This window comes from Protopterus annectens, chromosome 11.part0 (assembly GCF_019279795.1).
Source record: "Protopterus annectens isolate FY-2018-M chromosome 11.part0, PAN1.0, whole genome shotgun sequence".
Lineage (NCBI taxonomy): Eukaryota > Metazoa > Chordata > Ceratodontiformes > Protopteridae > Protopterus > Protopterus annectens.
In genome coordinates this window covers 555,271,587-555,298,383 of record NC_056745.1, presented here as the reverse complement: position 1 = coordinate 555,298,383, position 26,797 = coordinate 555,271,587, and the positions used below count along the sequence as shown (strand labels likewise).

Here is a 26,797-nt window from a genome sequence, read left to right as displayed (position 1 = left end):
GGTAAGGAGGTTTTCTTGGAGGATATTATCAAGAAGATGTTTGTGGATACATTTTTCTACAATTCTGGACAGGGGAGATAAAATGGATATTGGTCTGAAGTTAGAATGGTCTGTTGCAGTACCACCGTTATGTAATGGGATAAGATAGATTTTTTCCAGATATCAGGCACAGAACATACCTTACTAGATCTGTTGATTAATAAAGAGATAGGGAAAGTGATAGAATTAGCAGCTATTTTTAGGAAATGAGGAGGTAAGTTATCAACTGATGGAGAGCATGTTTTTAGTTTAATCAGAAGTGATTTGATATAGGATGTGGGGATAGGTTTAAGAGAGAAGGTGGGAGAACTAGTAGTGATTGGTGGTGTGGGGTATATAGTAGTGTCGGTTTTTGTGAGGTTATGGATGGAGTTGATGAAGAAGGAATTTAGAAGGGTAGCTGTCTCACTGGGAGAGCTGTTTGGGCAAGGATTAAGGGAAGACGAGCTTCCAGGATGCAACAACTTGTTAACAGATTGCCAGAATTCTGGGGGGGGGGGGTTGGAGTGAGGATTGTTAAGTGGTTTATGGAAAAAATTTGTTTGTCAAGGATGACCTTTTTTTGGTTAGATTGCGGAGCTCTCTGTATGTTTGAAGATCAGACCCAAGCACTATCTCTCTTACTCATTAGTGTTTTGGTGTCTTGTGTGAGTCAGGGGACATATTGGGTTTTAATTGTAAGTTTTCCGAGGGCTAGCAAGTTGAGTGTTTCTATGGAAATGTTGTTAAAGGCAAGAACAGCATTCTCTAGGGGTAGATTGTGGAGGAAGGACCAATCAATTGAAGAGAGCAGGGTGTGAAATTGTCAGGATTGAAGTTTGAGAGTTCATGGCAGTCTTTGTATTGTTGGGGTTTGTGTAGTTGAGGAGAGTGCCTAAGTATGTAGGTGGGTTGGTAATCACTAAGTGAGTCAGGTAGAGTGGAGGGGTTATGGTACAGATTGGGATTAGAGGTGAGGACCCAGTCTAGGGTGGAGCTATAGTTACTGTGCTTATTTAGATAGGTTGGGTTAGAGATCAGCTGAGTGAAGCCAAAGAGATTTATGGAGGAGTTAGGGCTATCAGTGATTAAGACATTCCAATCAATGTTTACATCTCCTAAGATAACAGACTCATAGATGACATTTTTGGAGATCTAGGAGAGGAAGTGTTCTAAGATAAGGATATTATTCAAGTGGAAATATAGATGGCAACAATGGCTAACATTTTGTGAGTGTTTAAATGGCAGTTGGCTATGAGGATTTCAGCAGGGTGAAAATCTGGGAGAGTGATTGAGAAAGGTTGAAGGGTGAGCTGGTTAGAATAGAGGATAGCCACACCTCCTCCTTTCTTTTTGATGTGATCATGCCTTAGGATATTATAACCAGGTGGAAGTATTTCAATATCAGCTATAGTAGGCTTGAGCCAGGCTTCAGAGAGGCAAAGAATATCAGGGGTATGTGAAGACACCTAGGCATGGAAAGGGGAGATTTTGTTCATGATACTTTGAATGTTCATAGATAGTATAGTTAGGTACTTAGTGGAAGTTGATGTGGGAATGTGGGAAGTTTTAGGTGTAGGCATAGCCGGCCTTAGGCATAGGCCAACTAGGCGGCTGTCTAGGGCACCAATCTAGCTGGGGTGCTTTTCCAATATTTATTTGGTGTAAGTAGACCAGCATGGGACACCAGGTGCTGTGGGGGGCAGAGCGGAGCCCCTTTACCTAGGGCACCAATTAACCTAAGGCCACTCCTGTGTGTTGGGTTATGTAAGTGGGAGGGGTAGACTGGAAGAGAGGTGCAGTGGTTGGGCCCAGGGTTGGGGTATATGTCTCCAGATAGTAGCATGTTAATTATTATTTTTCTGAGGAAATTGAAGAAGTTCTGGGGATGGTGTCTTGTTATGGTTATAAGAGGTGAGGTAGGGAGTGTAAAAAGCTTACATTTATGTAATGAAGAATTAGTATACATAAAGAGAGATGGTGCTATAGGGAAGGAATGAAAGTGACAGTGGTTGGTTAGGGGAAAGGTACAGGTGGGTGAGGAGAGTTTGAGTGGGAGAGTGCCTACATGAGAGGTTGCTGTGTTTGCCAACCCCCATGGTTGACTGGCAACATAAATATTATGAGTGTTTTAAGGTTGAAAGCAGAGAACTTATAAATTAAATATTTTATGAATATGCAATTATTATAAGTATTTTCACTAAAAACTAACATAGTATACAAGAGATGTAAATACAGAACTTCTTTGGAGGCGAAAAACTCACAAATGAGGTTGTGAAGCACACACACAATAAATCCGTCACAAATACCACTCTTCACACACTTTTTTTCTTTTGCTGAGGCACTTAAAACAATCCTTCCCAAACCTCAAAGACCTCCCAAGCTGCCTCATGGCAACACCTTTCCTCAGCAGTCATTAAAGTACACAGCAAAAGCAACATTAAATGCCACAAATAAGCCTACACTCAATGGTCCCCAAAGAATGAAGCCTATAAGGCAAGCAAGCACTTTACCTAATACTGTTGTGATTGGGGATTCCATTGTGCAGCACACATATGCCCCACTCACCAGGACAGATAAAGAGAAAATAACTGTTAGATGCCTATCTGGAGCCAGGATCTGCAATATCATGCACACTCAAGTCACTGCCTGTCAAGTGTCATAACCTATGTGGGTGTATATGACCTGAGAATTACTTCACTGGACTATATGAAAAAATACCTCATGGATCTCTCTGAATATGCATCAAAGACAGATAACAACCTTGCATTGAGCAGCATTCTGCCTTCACCAAGGATGATGCCACAATATGTGCAAAAAAAGATTGATTTTAAATAATTGGCTTAGTTTCTGGGGATTCCAGGGGAATCAAATATCTGTCAGCATGGGAAGACATGGTTAATAGATGACGTGGTTTGCCAAGGATGGTCTGCACATATACCCTCTAGGCTTTTGGATATCTTTCAGGAAATGCATGGTAACATAAAACACTTTATTCTAGCAACTTTCTAATATTATACAAGCAATATTTAAAATGTGCCCCTGGTGTTGGGCCTTTGTCCCCCCCAATTAATTTTGGCTTTTTCCAGATTTCTTGTGGTGCAAAGTTGAGAGATTTAGTTGAGCAACAAGTAGATTTTACAAGGAGCTGAGAGCTTCAGGGAAAGAGATGTTTAGTGCTGCTTATGCCAAGTCTGTTTGTATTGTTAGTAGTACAACAAGGAGTATACTTGCTTTTGATGCAGAAGGCTGTAGGTTCTACTCCCACAGTATGTAGATGGATTGCTGATACTGTACTATGTTGTAAAGAAAGGAATGCCATTTGTATTAACTGGTTTAGGAGTTGACATATTATGGGTTTTCGGGTTAAGAGGTTTTAGTAGTTGATATGTATGACACGAGAGGGTTGAGGGAGTAATGAGTAATAGAAAGAAATGTGGTTGGTTGACAGTAGTAGGAAGGAAGTAGTTGATTGGAAAATGTTAGGGGAAGTGGAGGGGCTGGAGAGGTATGATTTGTGAGATGAGAGTATAAATCAAATGAGAGAGGGTGTGGGTGGGAATGGGGATAGGGTAGGGGAGTGTAGTGAGCCCAAGCGGAGCGAGGGTGAACAGAGCAGGTTGCACCATGATGTATCATGGCCAGACTGAGAAGAACAGAAATAATGAACTTCCGTGGTGGAAAAAAGGAGGACTGTGCTATTGCACAGTATAGCAGACAAGTATTATTAATGCCTTTATCAGTCCTGTCTTTAATTCTTATATGTCAGTATACGTGGCTGCTATTACCTCTGTAGCATAGTTGGGGATATTTCCACAATATTTAGACAATAGTAAAGTTCAAATAGGGTATTAGTAGGGTAAAAAACTTCTGTTTACACAGATTATTGTAGTAAAACTTGCTAGAGAGGTAGGTTGTTAGAAACAAGGGGGTACCTCTAGCGTCCGATGACTATCCATGCTATTTACAAAGCACAAAATACAGGGAGTCAATTTAACTATAGGTAAACTTCTACTGTTGCAAAATATGTTAATAAAACATACACTGTTGTTAGATTAATAAACTGGACAACAGCGGTAGGTTGCTTTGACTTGTAGAAGGCTGTTGACTTGGAGCGGGTTTTACTTGGTCCTCTGAGAAAAATGCACATTCAACAACACCCAGAGGAACTGCAAAAAAGGAAAGAAATGGAATTAATGAGTAATCAGCAATAAAATGTAGAAGGAGCAACTGGGAGAGCTGAAGAGGAAAAAAAATGAATCCGTAGAAGAACGGAGAGTGAAAGGGGATAAATTAGGATAGTTATGTAAATATTTATACCTAGTTCAGAGAGTTTGTCAAGAATACAGAAAAATCCAGGAACTCCAAAGGTCAATAAAGGCTGGTAAAAAAACACAACTGTATTAGCGTACGCACATAGTTCTATTAACACTTTCATCACAGTGACTTCATCAGAAAACACTCCAAATGATACTAAATATGTATTGCTCACAACCTATATATAATGAGCCAATAAACAATTTACATCGATAATTGAATAATTCAAATAATTAATTAAAGCTGTACCATATACCAAGGGATTTTTCTTTAAAATAAAACCAAGATTAACAGTCACTGAACTTAGAAACCTTTAACTTTCTATTTTTTAAAAAACATTTAATGATTATAAATTTATTAAGACCAGGTTTCTTGTCAGCTTCCAATTTGGTCTGCCACAAAGACTCCTTTTGCTCTAATAAATTATTGTAGTCCCCACCTCTTAAATCAGATAAAACTACACACAGGACTGCAACATCCACTCCCTTTAAAGTAAACATCCACTCCCTTTAAAGTACAACGTAGTACAGTATCAGAAATCCATCTACATGCTGTGGGAGTAGAACCCACAGCCTTCTACATCAAAAGCAAGTATACTACCTGTTGTACTACTAACAATACAAACAGACTTGGCATAAGCAGCACTAAACTTCTCTTTCCCTGAAGCTCTCAGCTCCTTGTAAAATCCACTTGACACTCAACTAAATCTCTCAACTTTGCACCACAAGAAATCTGGAAAAAGCCAAAATTAATTGGTGGGGGGGGGGGACAAAGGCCCAAAACCAGGGACACATTTTAAATATTCCTTGTATAATCTTAGAAAGTTGCTAGAATAAAGTGTTTTATGTTACCATACATTTCCTGAAAGATATCCAAAAGCCTAGAGGGTATATGTGCAGACTATCCTTGGCAAAGCAACATCATCTCTTAACCATGTCTTCCCATGCTGACAGATATTTGAATCCCCTAATATCCCCAAAAATTAAGCCAATTATTTAAAATCAATCATTTTGTGCACATATTGTGGCATCATCCTTGGTGAAGGCAGAATGCTGCTCAATGCAAGGTTGTTATCTGTCTTTGATGCATATTCAGAGAGATCCATTATGTCTTTTTTTCATATAGTCCAGTGAAGTAATTCTCAGGTCATATACACCCACATGGGTTATGACAGAATCATATTGACACTTGAAAGACGGTGACTTGAGTGTGCATGATACTGCAGATCCTGGCTCCAGACAGGCATCTAACAATTATTTTCTCTTTATCTATCCTGGTGAGTGGGGCATCTGTGTGCTGCACAATGGAATCCCCAATCACAACAGTATTAGGTAAAGTGCTTGCTTGCTTTATAAGCTTCATTCTTCGGGGACCATTGAGTGTAGGCGTATGTATGGTGTTCGATGTTGCTTTTGCGGTGTATTTTAATGATTGCAGAGGAAAGGTGTTGCCATTAGGCAGCTTGGGAGGTCTTTGAGGTTTGGGAAGGATTTTTTTAAGTGCCTCAGCAAAAGAAAAAAGTGTGCGAAGAGTGGTATTTGTGAGGGATGTATTGTGTGTGTGCTTCACAACCTCATTTGTGAGTTTTTCACCTCCAAATAAGTTCTGTATTTACATCTCTTAGTTTTTAGTGAAAATACTTATAATAATTGCATATTCATAAAATATTTAATTTATAACTTCTGTGCTTTTAACCTTAAAACACTCATAATATTTATGTTGTCAATCATGGGGGTTGGCAAGCATTTAACCTTAACTGCCATTTTAACTCTAAAAATTCCAACTTATTTTGCCAAACACCTCCTCTTTCATCAGGTATCACCCTATCAATAATAAGAAATGTAAAACATTTGAAAGAAATGTAGTTAACTGTATTTCTACATCAGGTACTAACCATATTTTTCTTATCAGTACTGTAATGGTGCTGAGATATATGTACCTTTAAACTCTTTTCAGTCTTGTCTATGTAAAAAGCAGGAGCACTAGAGCACAAAGCCATATAAACCACCATCTTCATCGTGCAATCACCAATAGTTTCGCCCTTTAAAAGCTTACTTGAAATGTTCTTGTTTCCTATATATTCCACATTAATGTACAGACATTGCACACAAAGGCCACACTATTTTGTTGCTATAATTAATACAATAGTACTGTAGAGCTTCTTATGACTCATCAATAGTTTCATATTTCTCCTTCAAGCTGTTGTATATCTTAAAAAACAATTTAGGTCACTCCTCTATAATGGCACTAGGTATTATAAAAGCTTTAAATACATACCTTTGTCTAACAATAATATCCCTTAGCATAGAAGAGACCAGTGTTAAATTTGTTACCAGGGAATGTTTGAATTTACCGATATTTCTGCTGTCAGAAGTTTTGTTTATACCAATACCACTGTAAATACTGTAATTCTTTAGAATAGGTGAATAATCAGTCCCTTTCAACTGCACCATTTCTCGTGCCAAACCATTCAATAGGTCTTCAAGGTAGCCCCATTCATTCAACATTTCTTTTATATGAGTCAACTTCATTTAAAAAAATGTTTCATCAGAAGTAATCCTAGATGCCCTAACTAGTTGTCCTTTTACTAGGCTTCTTTTTTGAAAATAAGGGTGGCAACTTTTATAGTGTAAGTAAGAATTACTAAAAGTTGCTTTACAGTAAATTTTGACTGGAAACACTTATTTGGTAGATCCTTATATAAATAAACATCTAAAATAATTAGTCTCTACATCAGAAATAGAATGTGAAAAGGTTAAAAATGCTGAAGTTTGGTTAATATAATGAATAAGTTCATCCAGTTTGTTTTCATTTGCCTTCCACTTAATAAATATATCATCCAAAACATAAACAGACAGTCCATTTTGTGCTGAAAGGGCAGTTAAATTTTTCCCCAAAATGTCAAAACCATGTTCGCAAAAATAGGGGCGTATGCTGCCCTCATTGCTACCCCAGTGATCTGTTTAAATTGCAAAAAAAATAAAAATGTTAAAAAGGACTAATAGCATAAAACATTTAATCAATTTCAGATCAGTGGTAGACACCTCCGTGTAATCAACTATAGTTTCATAGGTTCATAGGTAAGTACTAGGCTATCTGCCCGAGGGCATCTATAAGCCTAGCCAGAATGTGTTGGCTTTTGCCACCCCCTTAGATTAGTTCCCTGTACCTTGGTCCAGCAGAGCCATTAGTTCCCTGTGCCTCTGTCCAGCAGAGCCACTGCAGTGATCCCTGGGTAAATTTTCTGTTTCCCATCCACTCGTCAAGGTTTCTCTTGAAGAGTGTTAATGAGGGGCTCTGCCTAATGTAGATTGGAATCCTGTTCCAAAGCACGAGGAGTCTCTGGGACAGGAATCTATCCCTTCAGCATGTCCTATGTATCATTGTGGTGAGGTTTAGATCCCTAGAGCATGTGGCTCTTGGGGATTTGCTTTTTAGGTAAAGCATGTCCATCAATTCTGGGTTGGACATGGCCTTGTATGTCAGGCAGAGATCACCTCTGAGTAAGCGGTATGCAACCGAGTACAGCTGGAGTTTCTTCAGTCAGGCTGCATAGGGCATATGTTTGAGGCCAGTAATCCTCTTGGTGAGGTACTTCTGTGGTCTTTCCAACTGTTGCAGGTGTCTTGTAAGGTACATCCCAAATGGGGCGTTGTACTCTATGATGGGTCTGATGAGTGATGAGTACAGGGGCACAATAACCTCTTTTGTTCTAGATGCGAACACTTTTGTGATTAGGTGGGCCACATAGAAGGATTTTCTAACCACCTCGGCAATATAATTATCAAAGGAGAGATTACTACCTAATTGGGTCCCCAGATCCCTTATTACATTTTTTGTATTTAGGGGACTACCATATATGTGGTAGTTCATGGGTACTTTGTTTTTTCCAAAGGGGATGTCTATGCACTTTTTGGCATTTAGCTTGAGGCCATGATTTTGACACCAGGTATCCATCTCAGTGAGACCCTTCTGGAGGATGTCTGTATCAGTTGGAGAGTCAGTTATGGCCCCCAGTTTGCAGTCGTCTGCGAACTTGGTCAGCCATAGTCCTGCTGTGCTTCCCTGTACCTCTGAGAAGTATATACCGAACAGGAGGGGTCCCAGGACTGAGCCCTGGGGGACGCCACTTGTAACTGGTTTAGAGTCGGACCTAGAGCCTGCAACTCTCACCATGTGGGTTCTATCCGTGAGCCAATTGGCAACCCATCTCATGACATAGGGGTTTATGTTCAGGCTGGTGAGCTTGTCTATAATACCAGAATGGGGAATGGTGTTGAAAGCCTTTGCAAGGTCTAGGTAGGCTATGTGGACCTCCTTTCCACCATCTAAAGCCTTGGTAACTGTCTCAAAGAAGTCTTCCAGGTTTAGGAGGCATGATCTGCCCTTAACAAAGCCAAACTGGGTAGCGTCCAATGTTTGAAGGTTCCCAATGTCTCTGTTAATGAATTCCATGATGATGCGCTCCATAGCCTTGCAGACCAGGCTAGTCAGGCTTATAGGGCGATAGTTCCCGGGGTCCATTGTGGCTCCACCTTTGTGGAGCAGGATAGCTGTTGCTGTGCGCCACTCTATGGGTACATAGCCTGTAGAGAGACTGAGTTTGAATAGTGTGTTTAGGCGAGGGGTTAGTTCATTTTAGAGCTTGTGTAAGACACAGCTTGGGACACCGTCTGGTCCCACCGAAGCTGTATTTTTGGCTTTGGATACAGCTGTTTTAACCTGTGTGTCAGTGATTGCCGGGGCACTACATTCGTCTGGTATGGTTATGGGCCCTTTAGGGGGTGAGAGGGGGGTGTCATTTGCACTAAACCTGTCTGCCAGAATGTTGGCAATATCAGTCGGTTCAAGGTATTTTGTGCCATTCTGCACTAACTCAGAGCAGATCTGAGAGTTTCCACTTAGGTTCTTGACATAGCTAAACAATGCTTTGTGGTTATCTTTGGAGTCCTTGGCAATTTTTCTTTCAAAGCTACATTGGATGATTTTATGAGGGATCATAGTTTCTTGCTGATACTGATCAGGGATGTCTTTCCTTCTTGGGATTTTACTCTTTTCTGCACTAGTTTCCTCCTTCTATTGTATAGCTTGTTTATGGCAGGGGTCCACCAGACTGGTTTCCTTTTCTTGGTTTTGCTTGGGATAGCACAATCCATGCATTTTTGGAGGTGCTCATAGAGTGCCTTAGTAAGGGATTCAGCAACTTGGACAGCGTTGTCCTTTAGCATGGGGGCTGTGAACCTTTCCACCTCGGTCTTAAGTAATGTGAAGTTTGCATTTGAAAAGTTTTTCATGGTGGTATCCTTGATTGGGGGTGGGGGCGGAATGTGGCTATCCAGAGTCATTAGTCTATGGTCTGATCTAACCAGTGAGGGTTTGACCTCCAGTGTAGAACACCTGTCGCCCATGTTGGTGATGACCAGGTCCAATATGTTGTCACCTCTGGTGGTGGTGTTGACCAGTTGATCCAGGGCGTTTGAGTTTATAAATTCTAGGAAGCATTGGGCAAGGGAGTTAGTACTTGAGTAGTTCTCCCAGTTAATTGAAATCACCCAATATTAGGGCATTTGGTAGGACCTTCATATTTTCCAGTGTCTCCAGAAACACGAAATGGGGGTCCTGGGTCATGGTGGATGATCTCTGAGGCATTGTGCTGTGCCACTAACCTGGAGGTGTGGGTATCCATGATGAATATGGATATACTTCCACCTTTTGTGTTTTGGCCCGGGTTCTGTGTCCGAAAATATGGTATGAGTTATAGCCTGGTAGTGCTGGGATGCTCTCTGGAGCCTTAAACCAGGTTTCTGCTACTGCACAGATATCGATGTTCTCCATACTGAGGAGTGCCTCGAGTGCATGCATTTTGAGGTTTAGACTTCTGGCGTTGAGTAGCATTACCCTTAGTTTTTGGTTACTTATGCTATTTACGGTGGTGGGTTTGTCTTTTGAGCCTTGCCTAAAAAAGGCACTATGGGGGTGGCAAAGCCTTGGCCAGTATTCATAAGCCTAAGGATGACAGGTACAAGCCATCTCTTGTGAAGCAAAGTGGCTTATCGAGCATGTCATCCCAGGTGGACAGATACTGGATCTCCTTTGAAAGACACCAGAAACTTAGCCAATAAACTATTCCATTCCTATCTTATGTGGTATTACCATGAATAAATTCTTAATATCCACAATCACAAACGTAACATCACCATTCAATTCAGCTTTGTTAATATGGCTCAAATAGTCACAAGAATCTGTTAAAAAAAGTTTAGTACTCTTACAAAAATCAAAAATGCTTAAGTTTTGAATCAATGAATTTTTCCAAGGATACATTTGTTTAACTCTTTGTGGCACATTGTTTTCATGTAGGTTATGTTATTTAATGACTACAGTACCTCTACCAGTTCATTAACGTGCTTAATGAACTTTAGATGAATAAATAACCTGAACCTGTATTATGAAATGGATAAATCGTTATTTGTGAAAAAGAACAGCAGTTATTCAGCTTTTCTTTTTGAAGGAGACAGTTATAAGGGTATCTTGTTTCTATCCGAAGGACAATGGTAGATGGAACACCTGAATCTACCAGTTTTGGATTTAGCAACAGTTACTCAGACAGAAGTATTATATCAGGTGAACTATTGCAGTGCCAGAAGTTCTCGGATACAGACCATATCCATCTGCAGTAACTGCATGTTCCACAACAAGGGTGTTCAATGGATCTTGAATGGATCTTATAGTTTTTTTCATACCACTCTGTGCTGCAGGATATGAGCTGCCTGTGAATGGAAGCTTTGTCTGCTTTTTAAAATTGTTTTATTTGGGACGAAGATTGGGCAGAGACTCCTTTTATGAGAGGCTTAAGGAGAAAAACTCCAGAGATTTTAAATTTAAATAAACAATGATGTCATATGACAGAAATAGGATGGGCAAAGCAGAATAGCGACAAATACCATTATATACAAAATGATATTGAAATACATCAATAACATAAGAACTCATGTAAAGCACAAGTGAGTATGAATACATTAAACTTTGTAGGCATAATCAGGTGTACTATGGTATAAGATAATTACAGTTGTAAAAGTTATGTCAAATAAATTTAGTTAAGGGAATGCAACAAAACAGATTTAGTAGTTTATCAAAGAAATATATGACAAGACAACCACGTGGCCAAAGTGGTTAGAAAAACATTTTATATAGCCCACCTAATCATGAAGGGATTCACATCTAGATCACGGGAGGTCATCGTGCCTCTTTACTCATCCCTCATCAGGCCCATAATTGAGTACAATGCCCCGTTTTGGATGTACCTTACCAGACACCTGCAGCAACTGGAAAGACCCCAAAAGTACCTCACCAAGAGGATCAAAGGGCTCAAACAGATGCCATATGCTGCCTGGTTAAAGAAACTCCAGCTCTACTCAGTGGCATACCGCCTGTTCAGAGGCGATCTGTGCCTGACGTATAAAGCCATGTCCAACCCGGAATTAATGGACATGCTACACCTCAGAAAATCCAAATCCCATCGAGCTACACGCTCGAGAGACTTGAACCTCAGCACCAAAATAAATAGGACATGCTGGAGGGACAGATTCATAACCCAGAGGCTCCCTTCACTCTGGAATAAAATCCCAGTCCAGGTTAGGCAGAGTCCCTCATTGACTCTCTTCAAGAGGAATCTTGATGAGTGGATGGGAGATCGTAGGTTTACCCCGGGTATCACTTCTGTGTCACTGTTAGACAGAGGCACAGTATACTAACCTCAAAAAAGGGCATAGCAAAATTAATTTAAAATGGGTGGCGAAAGCCAAACACATTCTGGCTAGGCTTATAAATGCCCTAGGGCAGATAGCCTAGTATGAACCTATGAACCTAAACAAGTGTAAAGTAGTTTGTTAGAGGATGGATGTTGTAGTGTTCATAACATATTTGATACTGGTCTGATTAAACAAATGAAGAAGTGGGGAGTGAGAGCCATGGCAAACATGAGAACAAGTATTTTGTAAGAGGTAAAGTCAAGGTGTGGTTATGATTTCTGAAATAAAGATACTAAAGATGCAGATGGAAAGCATGACAACAGTTTGTAGGGTGGCACTGCTGTAACTAGACTGCGTCAGGTTTACCGCAGGTTTACTTCTGGTGCGAATCAATGAATGAATAAGCATGGACCCTGATCACCTTATTTGGTATAACTAGATTAGAAACAAGACTTGTTACTGAACTAAGATATTGCATTACCTTTTGAGGGAAGAGAAGTCATTTGGGGACCAGGTAACTCGAATAAGGAAGATATTAAAGGATTTGGGACTGCAGTTTTTGAGATGATGTGTGGTACTGTAGACAGGAAATGATTATTTATGCACCTTTTTGTGCAGCAAAGGTTAGGAAATGATCATCAGCAGTGCGGGATGTGATTCCTACTCTGTCTACATTACCTGTTAAAGAAGACAAGACACAGACAAGTGGTGATGTTTTAAATAGGTGCATGTAGTTGTAAAGAGCATATAGTAAGATATCTGGGAAGGAAAAATGATCATGCTAGCTGGTCCAGTAACAGGTGAAATAGCCAAGAAAAATCATTTCAGGATTAACATTAGATGTCAGCCACTACAGAGAATATGCAAGCTGGGTCACTTCAAATTTGGAAGAACTATGCAGGCAAATCATCTTGAGAGTTTTTGACTTACAAATTTCAGTAGTCACAATCAGAGATTGTTGCCTGCTGGATGGTGATCTCTGAATAACGTAAGGATGATAGGAGCTGGTTATGCATGTAATTTATGTTTTTAGCATCTTTACCTGTTTATCCTAATGAAATATAACCAGGGAAATTTCTAAATTGCTGCATGGCTTTAGCTGTTTTGGAAATAATAATAAATACAAATAGGTATATCAGTTTTAGTACATACAGATTGACTTTTTTGCATTTGCAAGTTTGAGAACAGCTATGAACAAAGAAGAAATTTATGGGCATGAAAGAATTCATGTATACAGGAAACTGGGTTACAATGTAGAATTCTATAGACAAATCCACATGACTGTGAATAGTTGCTCTATTTGTATATTTTTGAGCCTGGCAATTATTTTACTTTCATTTTATTTTGCTTTTGTTTACCAGGTTTGTCCAGTTGGGTTTAGTCAACATTCTCTTTTCAGTGAATGCCCGGGGAGAAAAGCTCCAACTTATTACAAACATTTTTAAGCAGACATTCAGTAATATACTCGAACAAACATTAAGTTATATACCTTAACAATTACACATTCACTTGCTGACTACATTACATTGCATTTATATGAAATACAGGATACTATTACAGTATAAAAGATACTTTTGCATTACTAGATGTTGAACATTGAGCGTGGTCCATGGTGGTGCAGCGGTTAGCATTGTCGTCTCACAGCAAGAGGTTCTCCAACTAGTTTGATTCTCGGCTGGAACGCCTTCTGTGTGGAGTGTGCATGTCTTCCCCAGAGTCGAGTGATGTTTAAAGACATGCAGGTAGGTGCATATGTGAATGGGTGTGCCTTCTTTGAAGGCTGGGCATCAGGCTGGCAACTCGTCACTGTAAAAATCCACTGCCAATCATTAGCAGACCGGAGTTCTGCTGTGGTGACCCCTAACTGGGAAAAGCCCTAAGACTAAGATGTTGAACATTGAGCATTTAAAGAGGTATGTTAGTGGATTGTCAAATAGATAATTGTTCTTGTGGTTAGTGCTTAGAAATTCAAAGATATGAAGGTGAGGGAAGGAACTAGTAAGGTCAGAAATGTCAATATTGCAGTTAAGAGGTAGGTTATAAAATAGGTTCACAGATAGTGTTTTTTTACATATAGATACAGATATCTGGCTACCACAAGGTTTATGTTAGATGTATAGAGTGGGATGAGAAGGGTCACAAAACTATGTATATGGTTGGGAGATTCTAACAGAATTTTTCAGGCACTAGTGAAGACTGGTTGAAGAGCACAGGATTCTGAAAGAAAAGAAATAGTTTAATGATATGACAAGCTGAAGATAACATGCCCCATGTAGCCTCGAGCTGTACAGATCCAGTGATTTGATAGGTGAAGTTTTATTTATGTTTTAATTCAGTTTGCATTCTGAATGGATTTCAGTGGCAGTAGGCTGTGGTTTTTTAAAGTTTAGCTACACTATTTGAATAACTGCAGTATTAGATGACTTGGTTTACGGATTTCTTATTTTTTCCTAGTAGAGAGTAAAATTCTATTGAGAAGTAGCAATGTATTAAGTTGCTAAAGGCTGGGCAATTTTCTATCTTATAGAGACGTCTGTGTATTGTAGTTAGATGAGGAAGAGCAAGGTGATAGCTCTCATCCTCTGAGCACAAAAATGGACAAAGCCAAAAATAATGGGGGTACAAAGCCCAAAAAAATAGAGACCGATTTTAAATATTGCTCTTATAAACTTAGAAAGCTGATAGTATAAAAGGTTTTGTGTTATCATGCATTTTCTGAAGGATATGAAGTTTGAAACTCAAATGCTTGTTATTATTTAGTGAATTCATTCCTCACTGATTTGCTACAAAAATCCAGAAAACCAAAAATTTTACGAGGAACAGACCAAAAATATGAGAAGAATCTGGACATTCTATGAAAATCTGGACAGTTGAGAGGTAGTTCTGACCAGTTTAATTATCTGTAGGCCATGCAGTGGTGTGTTTTATTGTTATAGTTTATCTCAGATTTGGCTATTTTATTATAACATTGTTCAGGTTTGGACAGTTGTGAGATTTGAAGGTTAGGGAAGATTGGGGCAGTGTGGAGGAGAGATGGCAGTAAAAAAGTAGATGCTGTACATCTGGCTATGTAAGAAAGGTAGGTTTTTAATCTCTGTAATGAAATTACTTTTTGATCTATCCTCCATCTTCTACTGAAATTCAGTTTTTTGCTTGTATCTATTTTATATTTATGAACTACTGGTGATCTCATGTAGTCTGAGAATTATTATCACATCTAACTATAATTATGATACATTGGTGAGTTTAAACTTGTTCTTTTAACAGCCATTTTCCCATTATGCATATATGAGTATAATCTGAATGAAAGTCATACAAGGGTAAACATTTTAAGCAGTGACTTGGCAAGTAAACCAAACTTGAAATGTTGCATACAGAAGTAGTGTAATCTTAGGAACAGCTAGATAACAATAACTGTGGTACAGTGGTGAGTTTAAACTTTTGCTTTAATTGTCACTTTCACTCTATGGAGATACAGGCTTGTAAAATACAATGCAAATTTGAACAGTCATATAAGGACAAAATGCTTGAGTAGTAGCTTGGCAACCCAATCCTGACATCAGGCTCTAAAATGGCTACATACAAAAATAGTGTAAGCTTAAAAAATACCTATATAATCGTAAATAACTTTGATGGTAATATTATATCCCATATATAAGAGACTCAGTATTTTATTCAACATAGGTTTTGTGCTTATGCATTTATAGAACAAACAATGACTGAAAAAATGCACCATGTCAAGGATAGTATGTGATAATCCCACATCTATATTACTTTGAGAATGTATTTTCAGAAGACATTATAAAAACTTTAATACACTGCAAAAAAGTTTCACAAAAGACCCAAAGAAATCTTTACTAGATCCATCTTCAATACTGGAGGGCTATGATGCTAGAAAGTATTCATCTGCAGTTATGATACCTGGGCTGAGTCTGTAACTGGTCACTGTTTGATCAGTGTTCTGCCTTGGTAAACATATTATTTTTATTTATTTTACATTTGTTTACTGGGAGGGTCCGTCTGGGTGCAAGCCAGTTTTCAGCAGAGGCCCGGGAAGAAAAGCTCCATTGGTCATATACGTAGATTACAATGTAATAACAAAGTTCAAAAGTTACAAGAGGGTTCACTCAAACAAGTCTACAGTGTCATTTATTAAAATAAATAAAAAAATATATAAAATACAGTGACATGTTTAATTTTCTGACAAAATAATTATGGCTGATTCATTGCCAGAACATAAATGTATACCTTAAATGTTATTCTTTTTAACTTGATTTCTTCACTGTGTTCTGTTATTTTATGTTCAAAGGCTGCAGTACCCTGTATTAATTACATAGTTCTAAATAAAAAATACATACCACTTTCATGAGTTTCAAACAAGGAGCTTTCACTAAATGTTCCTATCCCAGCTCTGTTTTTTGCAGCAACCTGTCAAAACAGAAAAAAAGAAAATAATTTTGTTTGATAGAAAAGTTACAATGCAGAATACTTTTCACTTGTCCAGTCTCAGGGACTCAGATGACCAGATGCCTAACTATATTGTAAAAGAAAGCATTGAACATTTTCAAAGGCTACATTTGCCTTGCATACAAATTTGGTTATTTTTATTTATTTATTTTACATTTGTTAGATGAATAAGTGGACTGCTCCAAGGAACCTTTTCAGCCATGAATCAGGCCAAATAAGCAAATACTGAGTTCGGATATAAAACATACAGTTCAAATGATCACTGTAAAGCATTGTATAATGTTTTGCAGTAACATATCACAGGTGCAAATACATCTAAATAAAACAGAGTAACAGACGTTATTAATAAAGTATAAAGAAAGTAAATAACCAAATATGTACATAACATGATAAAAGGCATGTATCAAGCACACAGATTGTCATTAAATAAAATTAAAGAAGAATGAAAAGTGCATGATTTGTATTTGTAATTCAAGGACAAGTTTAAAAGAGCCAAATAACCAATAAGCACCTCGGTAACAGCTATCCTTGGACCCCCCCCCCTCAAAACTTTCCAAAATATTAAGTTTATTGAGCACTTTCATCTTCTTAAAGACTTCATCAGAATAGTTACCATAGTCTGTGAACCTTTTTACATCAAATAAAAAAGTAATATTGGTTAACTCCATTATATCACTTCCTTCAATTAATATACAATTTAAATATCAGCATATTAACATATACCAAGAAAACAGTTCTTGATATAAATTCAATTAAAACATCATAATATAATTTGACAATGTTTTTAAAAGTTGATGATGTTTACAAAATGTGTTGCAAAAATACTTTATAAATAAATATATATGTATAATTTCACAATGCCTCTTTCACCCTTTTACGTCACAATCCTAAAACTTTTTAAACAGCTTTGACCATTTGAAACATTAGCTGTACATTATTAATCCCACTGATATCATAAAGAATAATTCCATTTAATTATAACTTAGCCACTGGCATTTTCAAAATGGGATCTAAAGATAATTGTCTGTTTAGCCCCAGAAAAGTATCTGCATTAAGTCATAATTGCCACAATAGTTCTTAGTATTCGAGCAGCAATTCCCACTAATATAAAAAGGATCATTGACTTATGTTAACTATTCTAATGAAATATTTAAGAAAATGAAAGCGCTTAAGAAACTTAATATTTTGGAAATTTGGGGGGGGGGTCATCTGAGGAGAGCCATTACCGAGGTGCTTATTGGTTATTTGGTTCTTTTTACACTTCGGTTTCCTACAGTGCGTTTTTGTGTTACAAGTTTAAAAGAACAAATATTACACAAAGTACGATGACCACAACAAGACTGCACCATGTCATTCCTTTACACTATAGTTTAGCCATCTGTTCTCAGTAATTCAGGAAATCAACTGTGACTTATAAGTTCCTAGCAATATGTCAGCATGGATTCCTATTACAAGAATGAAAGTTTAGTACTTCGAACTAGTAATAGGAAGCCTCACTTCTGCAAAAGTTCACTTTAACGAAAGTAAACTTTTGCGTAAGTGCACTTCACCGAAAACACTGCAGCACAGTGGAGGACATAAAAAACAAGCTATGTCCTCCACTATGGTGCGATAGTCACAGACCTTAGGGTTAGGGCACGGGTTAGGGTAAGGGGATAGTTAGTAAAGCTATCCCCTTACTCTAACTCATGCCCTAACCCTAAGGTTCGTGACTATCGCACCATAGTGGAGGACATTGCTATGTCCTTCACTGCGCTGCAGTCGTCACAGACCTTAGGGTTAGGGCACAGGTCATAGCCCTTACTATGACCCATGCCCTAACCCTAAGGGTCGTGAGTACTGCACGGAAGTTCAGTACAACACCCATTCGTCATACTGAACTTCACGTAATCGATTAAGTGCATTTTCGCTGCAGTGAGCATTCCATGCACTATTTCGAATTAGTGAAAATTCAATCTAGTGTATGGAACTCGTCAGCATATATATATTATATGATACTTTTATGACTATTGGTCATGAAGACAGAATGCAAAATTGCTGGATGGTGATTATTCTTGAAAAATGTAGTTAGCCTGTAACATTATTAAAATTGTTATGCATGTAAAAATTAATATTTAAGTTCATATACTCCTAGGTTTAGTTCTCATGGGCACCATTTTTGGTTTTGGATTGATTTTTTTTGTAATGACACATTACTTTTGTATAGTTCAATGCTTGTTATTGCTTGTAATAAGGGATCGTAAGACATTATAAATGCTAATATAAGTTTACCTCTAAAATATCTATAATGAATAGTATAAAGATTCAGAGATTTGCAGTGTTCTATGTTTTCCAGGTTAGTTACGGTTATTATGTTTTTGTAGATCTTCTCTTAATTCTTTCTAAGAGTTTGAGCTTGTATTTATTATAAATGCAGAAATTTCTATCATACTCAAGTGTTCGTAGTATACAAGTTCTATATAGTGTTACTAGACATTCTGTATCCCTATTTACTGTGATTTTTAGCATTATCTTTAACTGTAGTATAGCTTTATTACTTATTCTATTTTATTATGTTTTTGGAAGGAACTTTTTAAGAATTAACTTTCTGCATAACACAGGATTTCAAGAAAAGCTGATGCTTGATGTTTGTTTTGCCAAAATACATTATACACCATTTGTCAATGCTGAATGTTAGACCAGCTGAATCTGCTCATGTGACTAAAGTTTGCAGATAACTATCAATGGTCTTTAAATTAATGTCATTAGACATAATAAAGCTAATTGTTAAATCATCATCATACTTACTGCTCCAGCAACAGTTATTTATTGGTATTGGTATATGGTTGCACAAACTATATTGATGAAATTGGACTGAAATCCCTGACTTACTCCAGCCTTAACTGGGAGGCATTCTTATAATGTACCCTGTATGATGATTGCTTGATATTTTCCATTAATCCAAATCATAATAAAGTGTATCACATATGGGTTGATGTTAACATTCAACATTGCTTTACATATAACTGACATGGGAAGTGAATCAAATGTTTTAGCCATATACAGAGGTAAACTGCTCCTGGATTCACTCTGTCATCCAAAACTAAAGAACACATCTGTGACGATTGGGGAGAGATGGGTGAAGGCTGCCAGCCTAGTCAAATAGAATTTGATACATAATTCTATCAACTGTATAAATAAATGTAAAATACAGGCATGTTTTCTTGAGTGTAAAAGAATACTGTGAAATGTGGAACTGCAAAATATGTGACAACATTGCACTCTACTGGCCCAGTGAAGCATGTTGTGACACTTTCATGTTAGAATTCGGCTCCAGTGAGTCTGGATGAAGGTTTCATGCCCATTGTTTTAAGGCTAAAGTTTATGACCAGAATGTACATGTGGATGGTGCTTTATTGCTCTTGTTTCTGCTAGAGTGTATATGTGAAATGCCTTGTATTGTTGTAGTTTACTGAGCAGGTATTAGCTTGCTAAATAATGCAGTTTTTGGCCTGAGAAAACCTAAGTGTCAAAATGATGTAATTTGGGAGGGCCTCGGCAGAATTGTTGGTTAGTGTTTAAAAACTATTGTTCAGTGAGAGACTGTAAGCATTTTGATTTTGGACATCTAACTCAGCACTTTGCCTTATGCTCACATGTAAGTTTTAGCACTATGATTTCATGTAGGAATAGTTAAAGCTAGTAAAGATTAATTAGGTATTTTTCTTTAAAATCAGACCTGCAGTACTGCATTATTTTAAGTTTCTGTGTGATCTCTGAACTCTTAGATATCTCTGTGGTGTAGTAGTTTTGTCTTGTGTTTTAATTATTTATTATTAAATATTTTTAAAGCATTCTACCTGTGGCTGGTTTATGTAGAGATAAAGTATGCTTTGGAGTACATTATATATTTGTAGAGTTTATTGTAATAAGCCCTTCCAATAAGCCTTGAGACTGATTAGTCATACTACCACTGGATTATAATATTGCACAGTAATAACTGGACACCCTTTTAAGTGCCTTTTTGTAGCTGATAATTAACTGGGTGGTGGCAGGAATTACTACCGTATGGTCTGGGTAATAGGGGCACACCTGGAGAACCTGTGCCAGCCTTTTCCCAGGAAAGTCTGTGTGGTTGTATAACCTCTTTTCAAAGTGTGTGTGTGTGTGTGTGTGTGTGTGTGTGTGTGTGTGTGTGTGTGTGTGTGTGTATCAGCTACCTGGGCAGAGACATGAAGCACTGGTTGGACAGAGAGGGTACTGGAGGTTTTAGCTTGCCCAGTTAGGCTGAGACCTGAACCCTATAGCTGTGCCAGTGGGGAGTCTTATTGGGGACCTGCAGAGCAAGAGAACAACCAGCCCCAGACTGACTGTGATCTCTGTGTGCACTTAAGGGAAATTGTATTTTACTGTGTGTATTAGTTATCCTTTCCTCTTCTATGAGATGACCTCCCTGGTGTTAGTGGTGAGGACTGAGGCTCCTTGATTGCTGGGCCAGGGCACGGCCGTCACAACATCTTATAAAATCCCATCAAGTTTGTCAGTGTATATTTTCTTTTAATAAAAACAAGCTGATTTAGGTCTAACAGTTCAAGATTACTGCATTGATTGATGTTTTCCATGATTTAATGCTCAATACATTGAGCAATAATTACTGACTTCACTCCTGATACCCTATATACATGGAGTAACGTGAAATTTTTAGTCAGTGGGTACTGTCTTAATATATAAAACCATATTGAAAATGGGTTTTAAAATTAGTGTAATATATATATATATATATATATATATATATATATATATATATATATATATATATATAATGTAACATCATTCCAGGCACATTGTCTGGTCCCACTGATGTAGATTTCTTGAAGTTCTCACAGAGAACTTCTTTTACTGTCTGTTGGAGATCCTGGACAAGGAGTGTTTTCTGTTATAAAACTTCCAAGTGGTATTGAGCAGGTGAAATAAAAACACATTTAAAGACATGAAGGATGTCAGCTGCTGGCTGGTAATAAATAATGTTTTGACAGTCAATACGTGTAAGGAGTTTAACATCAGAGATTTAATCAACTGTTCTAGTACCCATGCTATTTATTTAGTTATACATTTTTGTTCTGCCTTTTACATACTGTATGGAAGACATTTAGTATGTTCAAATGTCATATTTCAGAGTGTATAAGTGATATTAAATGCAAAAGGTAAGAAATGCTTTATACAAAAATAAGACTAAACCCAGAGAGGGTGACCTTTGCTTTCAAAGGTGTTGAGAAGGTCATACAGAAAGGGGCTATCCCTGTATTTATTCAGGATGTACTACACCAGAAAGAAAGAAAGAAAGAATCTGGATTATTAACCTGAGGTTGGGGGGCTGTTTTATCCAGGTTTGAATGAACACTCTTCACAACTATAGAGGCTTACAACAGTTATTTATCTGCAATATATATTTAATCTCATTTATTGTTGCTTATATGCAAAGAAAAAACTTAAAAACGTACTAAGACCTTGCACACATTTGTAGTGCAGGTTCAGTTTTTACTTTTTATAGTTTTGTTACAATGGTGATTTACTTGATAAATATGCTACTGTCACTTTAAATATATTCTTGAGTGATTATTAAATGGCTACACCTGTCTATACCGAGATGTTACAACTCTGTGTAGATCATGCTGAAGAAGGTCAAGGACTGAAACCAGTTCAAGTAACAGTGTGTTTAGCTGATTTTAACATTTTGATGTGCTGGTACACAGTAAAGAGACTTTGACTTTATCATTATATATATTGCATGGTGCTGGTTACTTTTTTTGGGGGGGTGGGTTGCCCTACATCATCCTTATAGCTCTGCTACCCAGTGCCCCACATCCATGCTAGATCAACCAGCTACTTCAAATCTCTTGCACTTATTCTGCTAATCTACTGAGGCCAGTCACGGTATCTAAGGGCATCTTGAGGTCTCAGCCATCCATGTTCCACTGGGCTGATTTTTTTTAAAGTATGCCCTATCCACTCCCCCCTCCCTTGTGATCCCCTTGGTTACTTTCAATGGGTAGGCATGCAATGGGGATGTTGTGGCATGTCGCTCCACCTCTACAGCAGCTAGACCATGTCCACCATTGCCTCATCATGGACCATGCCTCCTACAATGAGATATCTCCAGCATCTACCAGGGACAATCACAGGAGAGACCTACTTCATTGCCTCCCAGAATGGTAATATTCATCCCTCCTTGCTCACATCACTAATGGAACCCAGGTTGCCTGGTCCGTAGTCAGAGCTTTATCCCTCTACAGCACCAGAATGGCATGTACTGGTCCATAGCCAGGGCTTTATCCCTCTACAGCACCAGAATGGCATGGTACTGGTCCATAGCCAGGACTTTATCCCTCTACATAACCAGAATGGCATGGTACTGATTACTTTTGATTCAAAACAAAAAGCAGTCATAAGGGTATTGATTTGTGAACCATGCATGACAATTTTTGTCTGACTTGTGACTAAACCCCTGTGTTTTTAAAAAAAAAACAGCATATTTGATATTCCAAGTAGGTTGTTAGTGAAATCAACTGATCCCTAGCATAGTGGTGCAGGGAGTAGCATTGCCATTTCACATGTTTGATTCCCTCATTAAGTTTTGACTGTGTTTCCTCCTGGTGGAATATGTTTGTCCTCCCTGTCTCTGTGAAGGTTTTATCCAGATGATCTACCCAAAAGAAATGCCATAGGTGAACTGGCATTCCTTCAATTTGCATTAAAAAAGAACAGTTGCATTCAACATAGATTATCTTTATCCTTGGTGCTTCTGGGGGCCAGGCAGTCCCTGACCCTTAGCTTTGTAATGGGGTTTCACTCTAAAAACAGTCCTTGATCCACAGTACATGGTTGTGAATTTGTTCAATTGTGTCATTTTCTAATTAGAAACAGAATTGTCTGTGGCATAAAGTAGCAAAGTAAACTGCTGAAAGAATTTAATCTGACATGGGAAAAGCTATAAGTTTGTGCTAGTACCAGTGACTTTTCAAGTGAACGGTTAGAAATGATAACTGTAGACTTTGAAGTATGTAAGGTTGATGAGTTAAAATAAAGAAAAAAATTAAGTCTAGAAGCAATAAAGATATATAACTAGAATATAAAACACAAAATGAACATCTCTTATCAAGCCAAACAAAAATAGGCCCTTTGATAAACAAGATGCAAGGAACCACACCTGCCTGTAAACACTGGCTACAGACATGATAAGAAACAATGCAAAGCAAGGCATCAGGTTTTCAGAATCTGCAATGGTGTTTGCTGTTTTGTAAACAAATGTTTTAAATAGAAGTTACAAATGCAGAATATTTATGTTGTGGAGGCAAATGAAAAGTTAAAGGCATAAATACTTGTGAGTATAATAGAAATTTAGTTTGTGGACATTCAGCAAGCTGATAGCATTGACAATGTGTATAAAAGAGAAATATGTGACAAAAAGCCTTATAATAAATGTGAGAGTGAGAGCCAAAGAGTTTATAACTACAGCTACTGAATTAGTTACCTATACTAAATTGCTTGGAGTCACAGTAGATGACAACTTAAAGTTTGAACTTCACTTAGAAAACTGTATAAAATCCTCATCAAAAGCTAGGTCTGCTTAGGAGAGGAAAAATTCTTTACACCTTCTAGTAGAATCACCCAAGCTAACTCTTACTTTTCCCCTTTCTTCTCTATGGCTCACCTGTTTTGACTAACATCCAGATTTCTCTTGCCTCACAACTGGAGCAATGCTATAATGAGATTTACAGCTAACCTGACAGATAAAGCTCATCATTGCTGCATTATGTGTTCTCAGCTGGTTACAACTCCCACATCAGCTAATGCATACATAACTTCTTTTAACCCATAAAATACAGTATGACTCCTCTACCTGTCCTTCTATTTCTGTTTTTTTTTATTTCCTAGCATAATAGACAATACTTCTAATACTTTTATATATGCTGATTGTCATACTTAATAATTGTCATTTTGTTTATTACATCACTCATGTCTCATCATGCTTTATGTATCCTATGTATTCTACTGTCTAGTGGGGTAGCCACAGTGGTGCAGTGCTTAGCGTTGTCCCCTCACAGCAAGAGGTTCTCCGGTTCAATTCTTGGCTGGAGTGCCTTCTGTGTGGAGTCTGGAGTCTGCATGTCCTACCTGCAATCACATGGATTTTCACCGGGTGCTCTGGTTTCCTCCAATATTACAAAGACCTGTAGTAGGTGGAATGGACACTCTCAATTGGCCCTAGGTGAGAGTGTGTGTGAAAGTCATTGGCACAAAGGAACCACTGTGGCAGGGCTACTCACCCGGTGGTGTAAACCTTAGTTCAATATGATTGTCACTGCTGAAGTGACACCCTGATCACATGGGAAAAGTGGTTGAGAATGGATGCATTCTACTGTCACACTGTATGCATGCCTATATGTTTTTTTAATTTATATATATACTGCTGCTTTATTTGATATCACTAACACTCTGGAGCTTTTCTCCATAGATCTATGCTGAAATGGGTAAACAAATGTCAATAATAGTAATATGTTTGGCTTAAGAAAGCATGGATTTTTTGACAAAGCTGCTCTATTTGCACTGGACATGACAGCAGAGTATAACTTAATGGGGTATAATTCATAATTATTCTACACTGAAGTGCAACTCACCACGATAAGATTCATAATCATGCATAAATTGCATTGCTCTGGATTATATTAATATATAATTTGCATGTTTTGAAATTAGTCAGCTAAGTAGTTTGGATGATAAATATACACACATCTAGTGTCAATGCACTCTCTATCTAGACCGGTTTAGTTACTGAGTATCAAACACACACACACACACACACACACACACACACACACACACACACACACACACACACACACACACACACACACACACACACACACACACACACACACACACACACACACACACACACATACACAGTGCCCACTCTCACACACACACACACACACACACACACACACACACACACATACATACATGAATACTGTCACAATAAGCACCCTCCTACTCTCCCACACATAAGCACATGTGCGCATGCACACACACACACACAGACACACACACACACACACACACACACACACACACACACAGACAGACACACACACACACAACACACACACACACACACACACATATGCATGCATACTGTCACAATAAGCACCATCCTACCATCCCACACATAAGTACTCATGCGAGTGCGGGCACACACACATACACACACACACACACACACACACACACACACACACACACACACACACACACCCTACACTGTACTACTTATGAATATCACCAGTCTCAGGAAGGTAAAGATCCTCCATTTTGCTGTGTTCAGACTCTGGAAAGCATAGGTGATGTTATCTAACTTTCTGGAACTTTCCTCATCGGGCCTCCACTGAAAGTGGATATTTTCTGGTAAAGGTACAGACATCTTGTAATTGTTGTACTGTGCAAGGATCTCTGCAGAGCAGTGGTATGTCCAATGGCTTAATGAGCAAAGGCCATGCCCATAGACTACTGCATTTACATGCTGTTCTGAAATCCCTTGCTGCTTAGTAAAGCAAAGATGCACTTAAGAGTAATGAAGTGCCTATGAAATGGGAATTTGTACATAACATGCAAAGCCATTTGTTTGGTTTGTGTATTACACAAGCTGTCTGTAAATTACAAGGAATGTCTGTTTCTATGTTCAGAAAGTTGCATCTAAGCTGCAAGCTAAAGTAATCTGCATGCACTATGAAAAACTGGATGCAGATGGCAGTTGTTCAGCTTGTAAATTAAAATGTATTACACAACATAAAATTAAATAATAATAGTTTAAATAGCAACTGATTGAACACAGACTTTTTAATGGTCATCAATTTGAAGCTAACTAAACAAGAAAATAAAAACATCTTACAGTACAAAACAAGTCAAAATTTTGTTTTTCTTTTCTTAGTCTAATCAGCTAACCAGCAGTCACTGCAGTGGGATAATACTGCCACTACTGACTTCTCTTCCCGGTCTGATTAGCAGTAGTCCTTTCTCTTGTTGTAACAGTATGAACAATTAGCAATTGTAAAACAGTTTTCTCTGACTCTCCTGTCCTTACAGCACTATGAATAGATAAAACAGTTATCTCCCTCTCTCTCTCTCTCTCTCTGTCTCTCTTTCTTTGCAGCAGTAGGTATAGGTAATAAGGCAGTTTAGTTTTTTATTGTAGCAAAGGGAGCAGGAAG

At 38.1% G+C, this 26,797-nt stretch overlaps 1 protein-coding gene across 1 annotated transcript in view; it reads right to left on the bottom strand.

The window, feature by feature from the left end:
- PTPRQ (protein tyrosine phosphatase receptor type Q) overlaps window positions 1–26,797 on the bottom strand; it is a 4,272,575-nt gene that overhangs the window by 3,922,888 nt on the left and 322,890 nt on the right. The window contains exon 4 of the mRNA XM_044087226.1: window positions 16,442–16,511. Coding sequence (XP_043943161.1) covers window positions 16,442–16,511 — 70 coding nt within the window. The remainder of the gene's footprint in view (window positions 1–16,441; window positions 16,512–26,797) is intronic.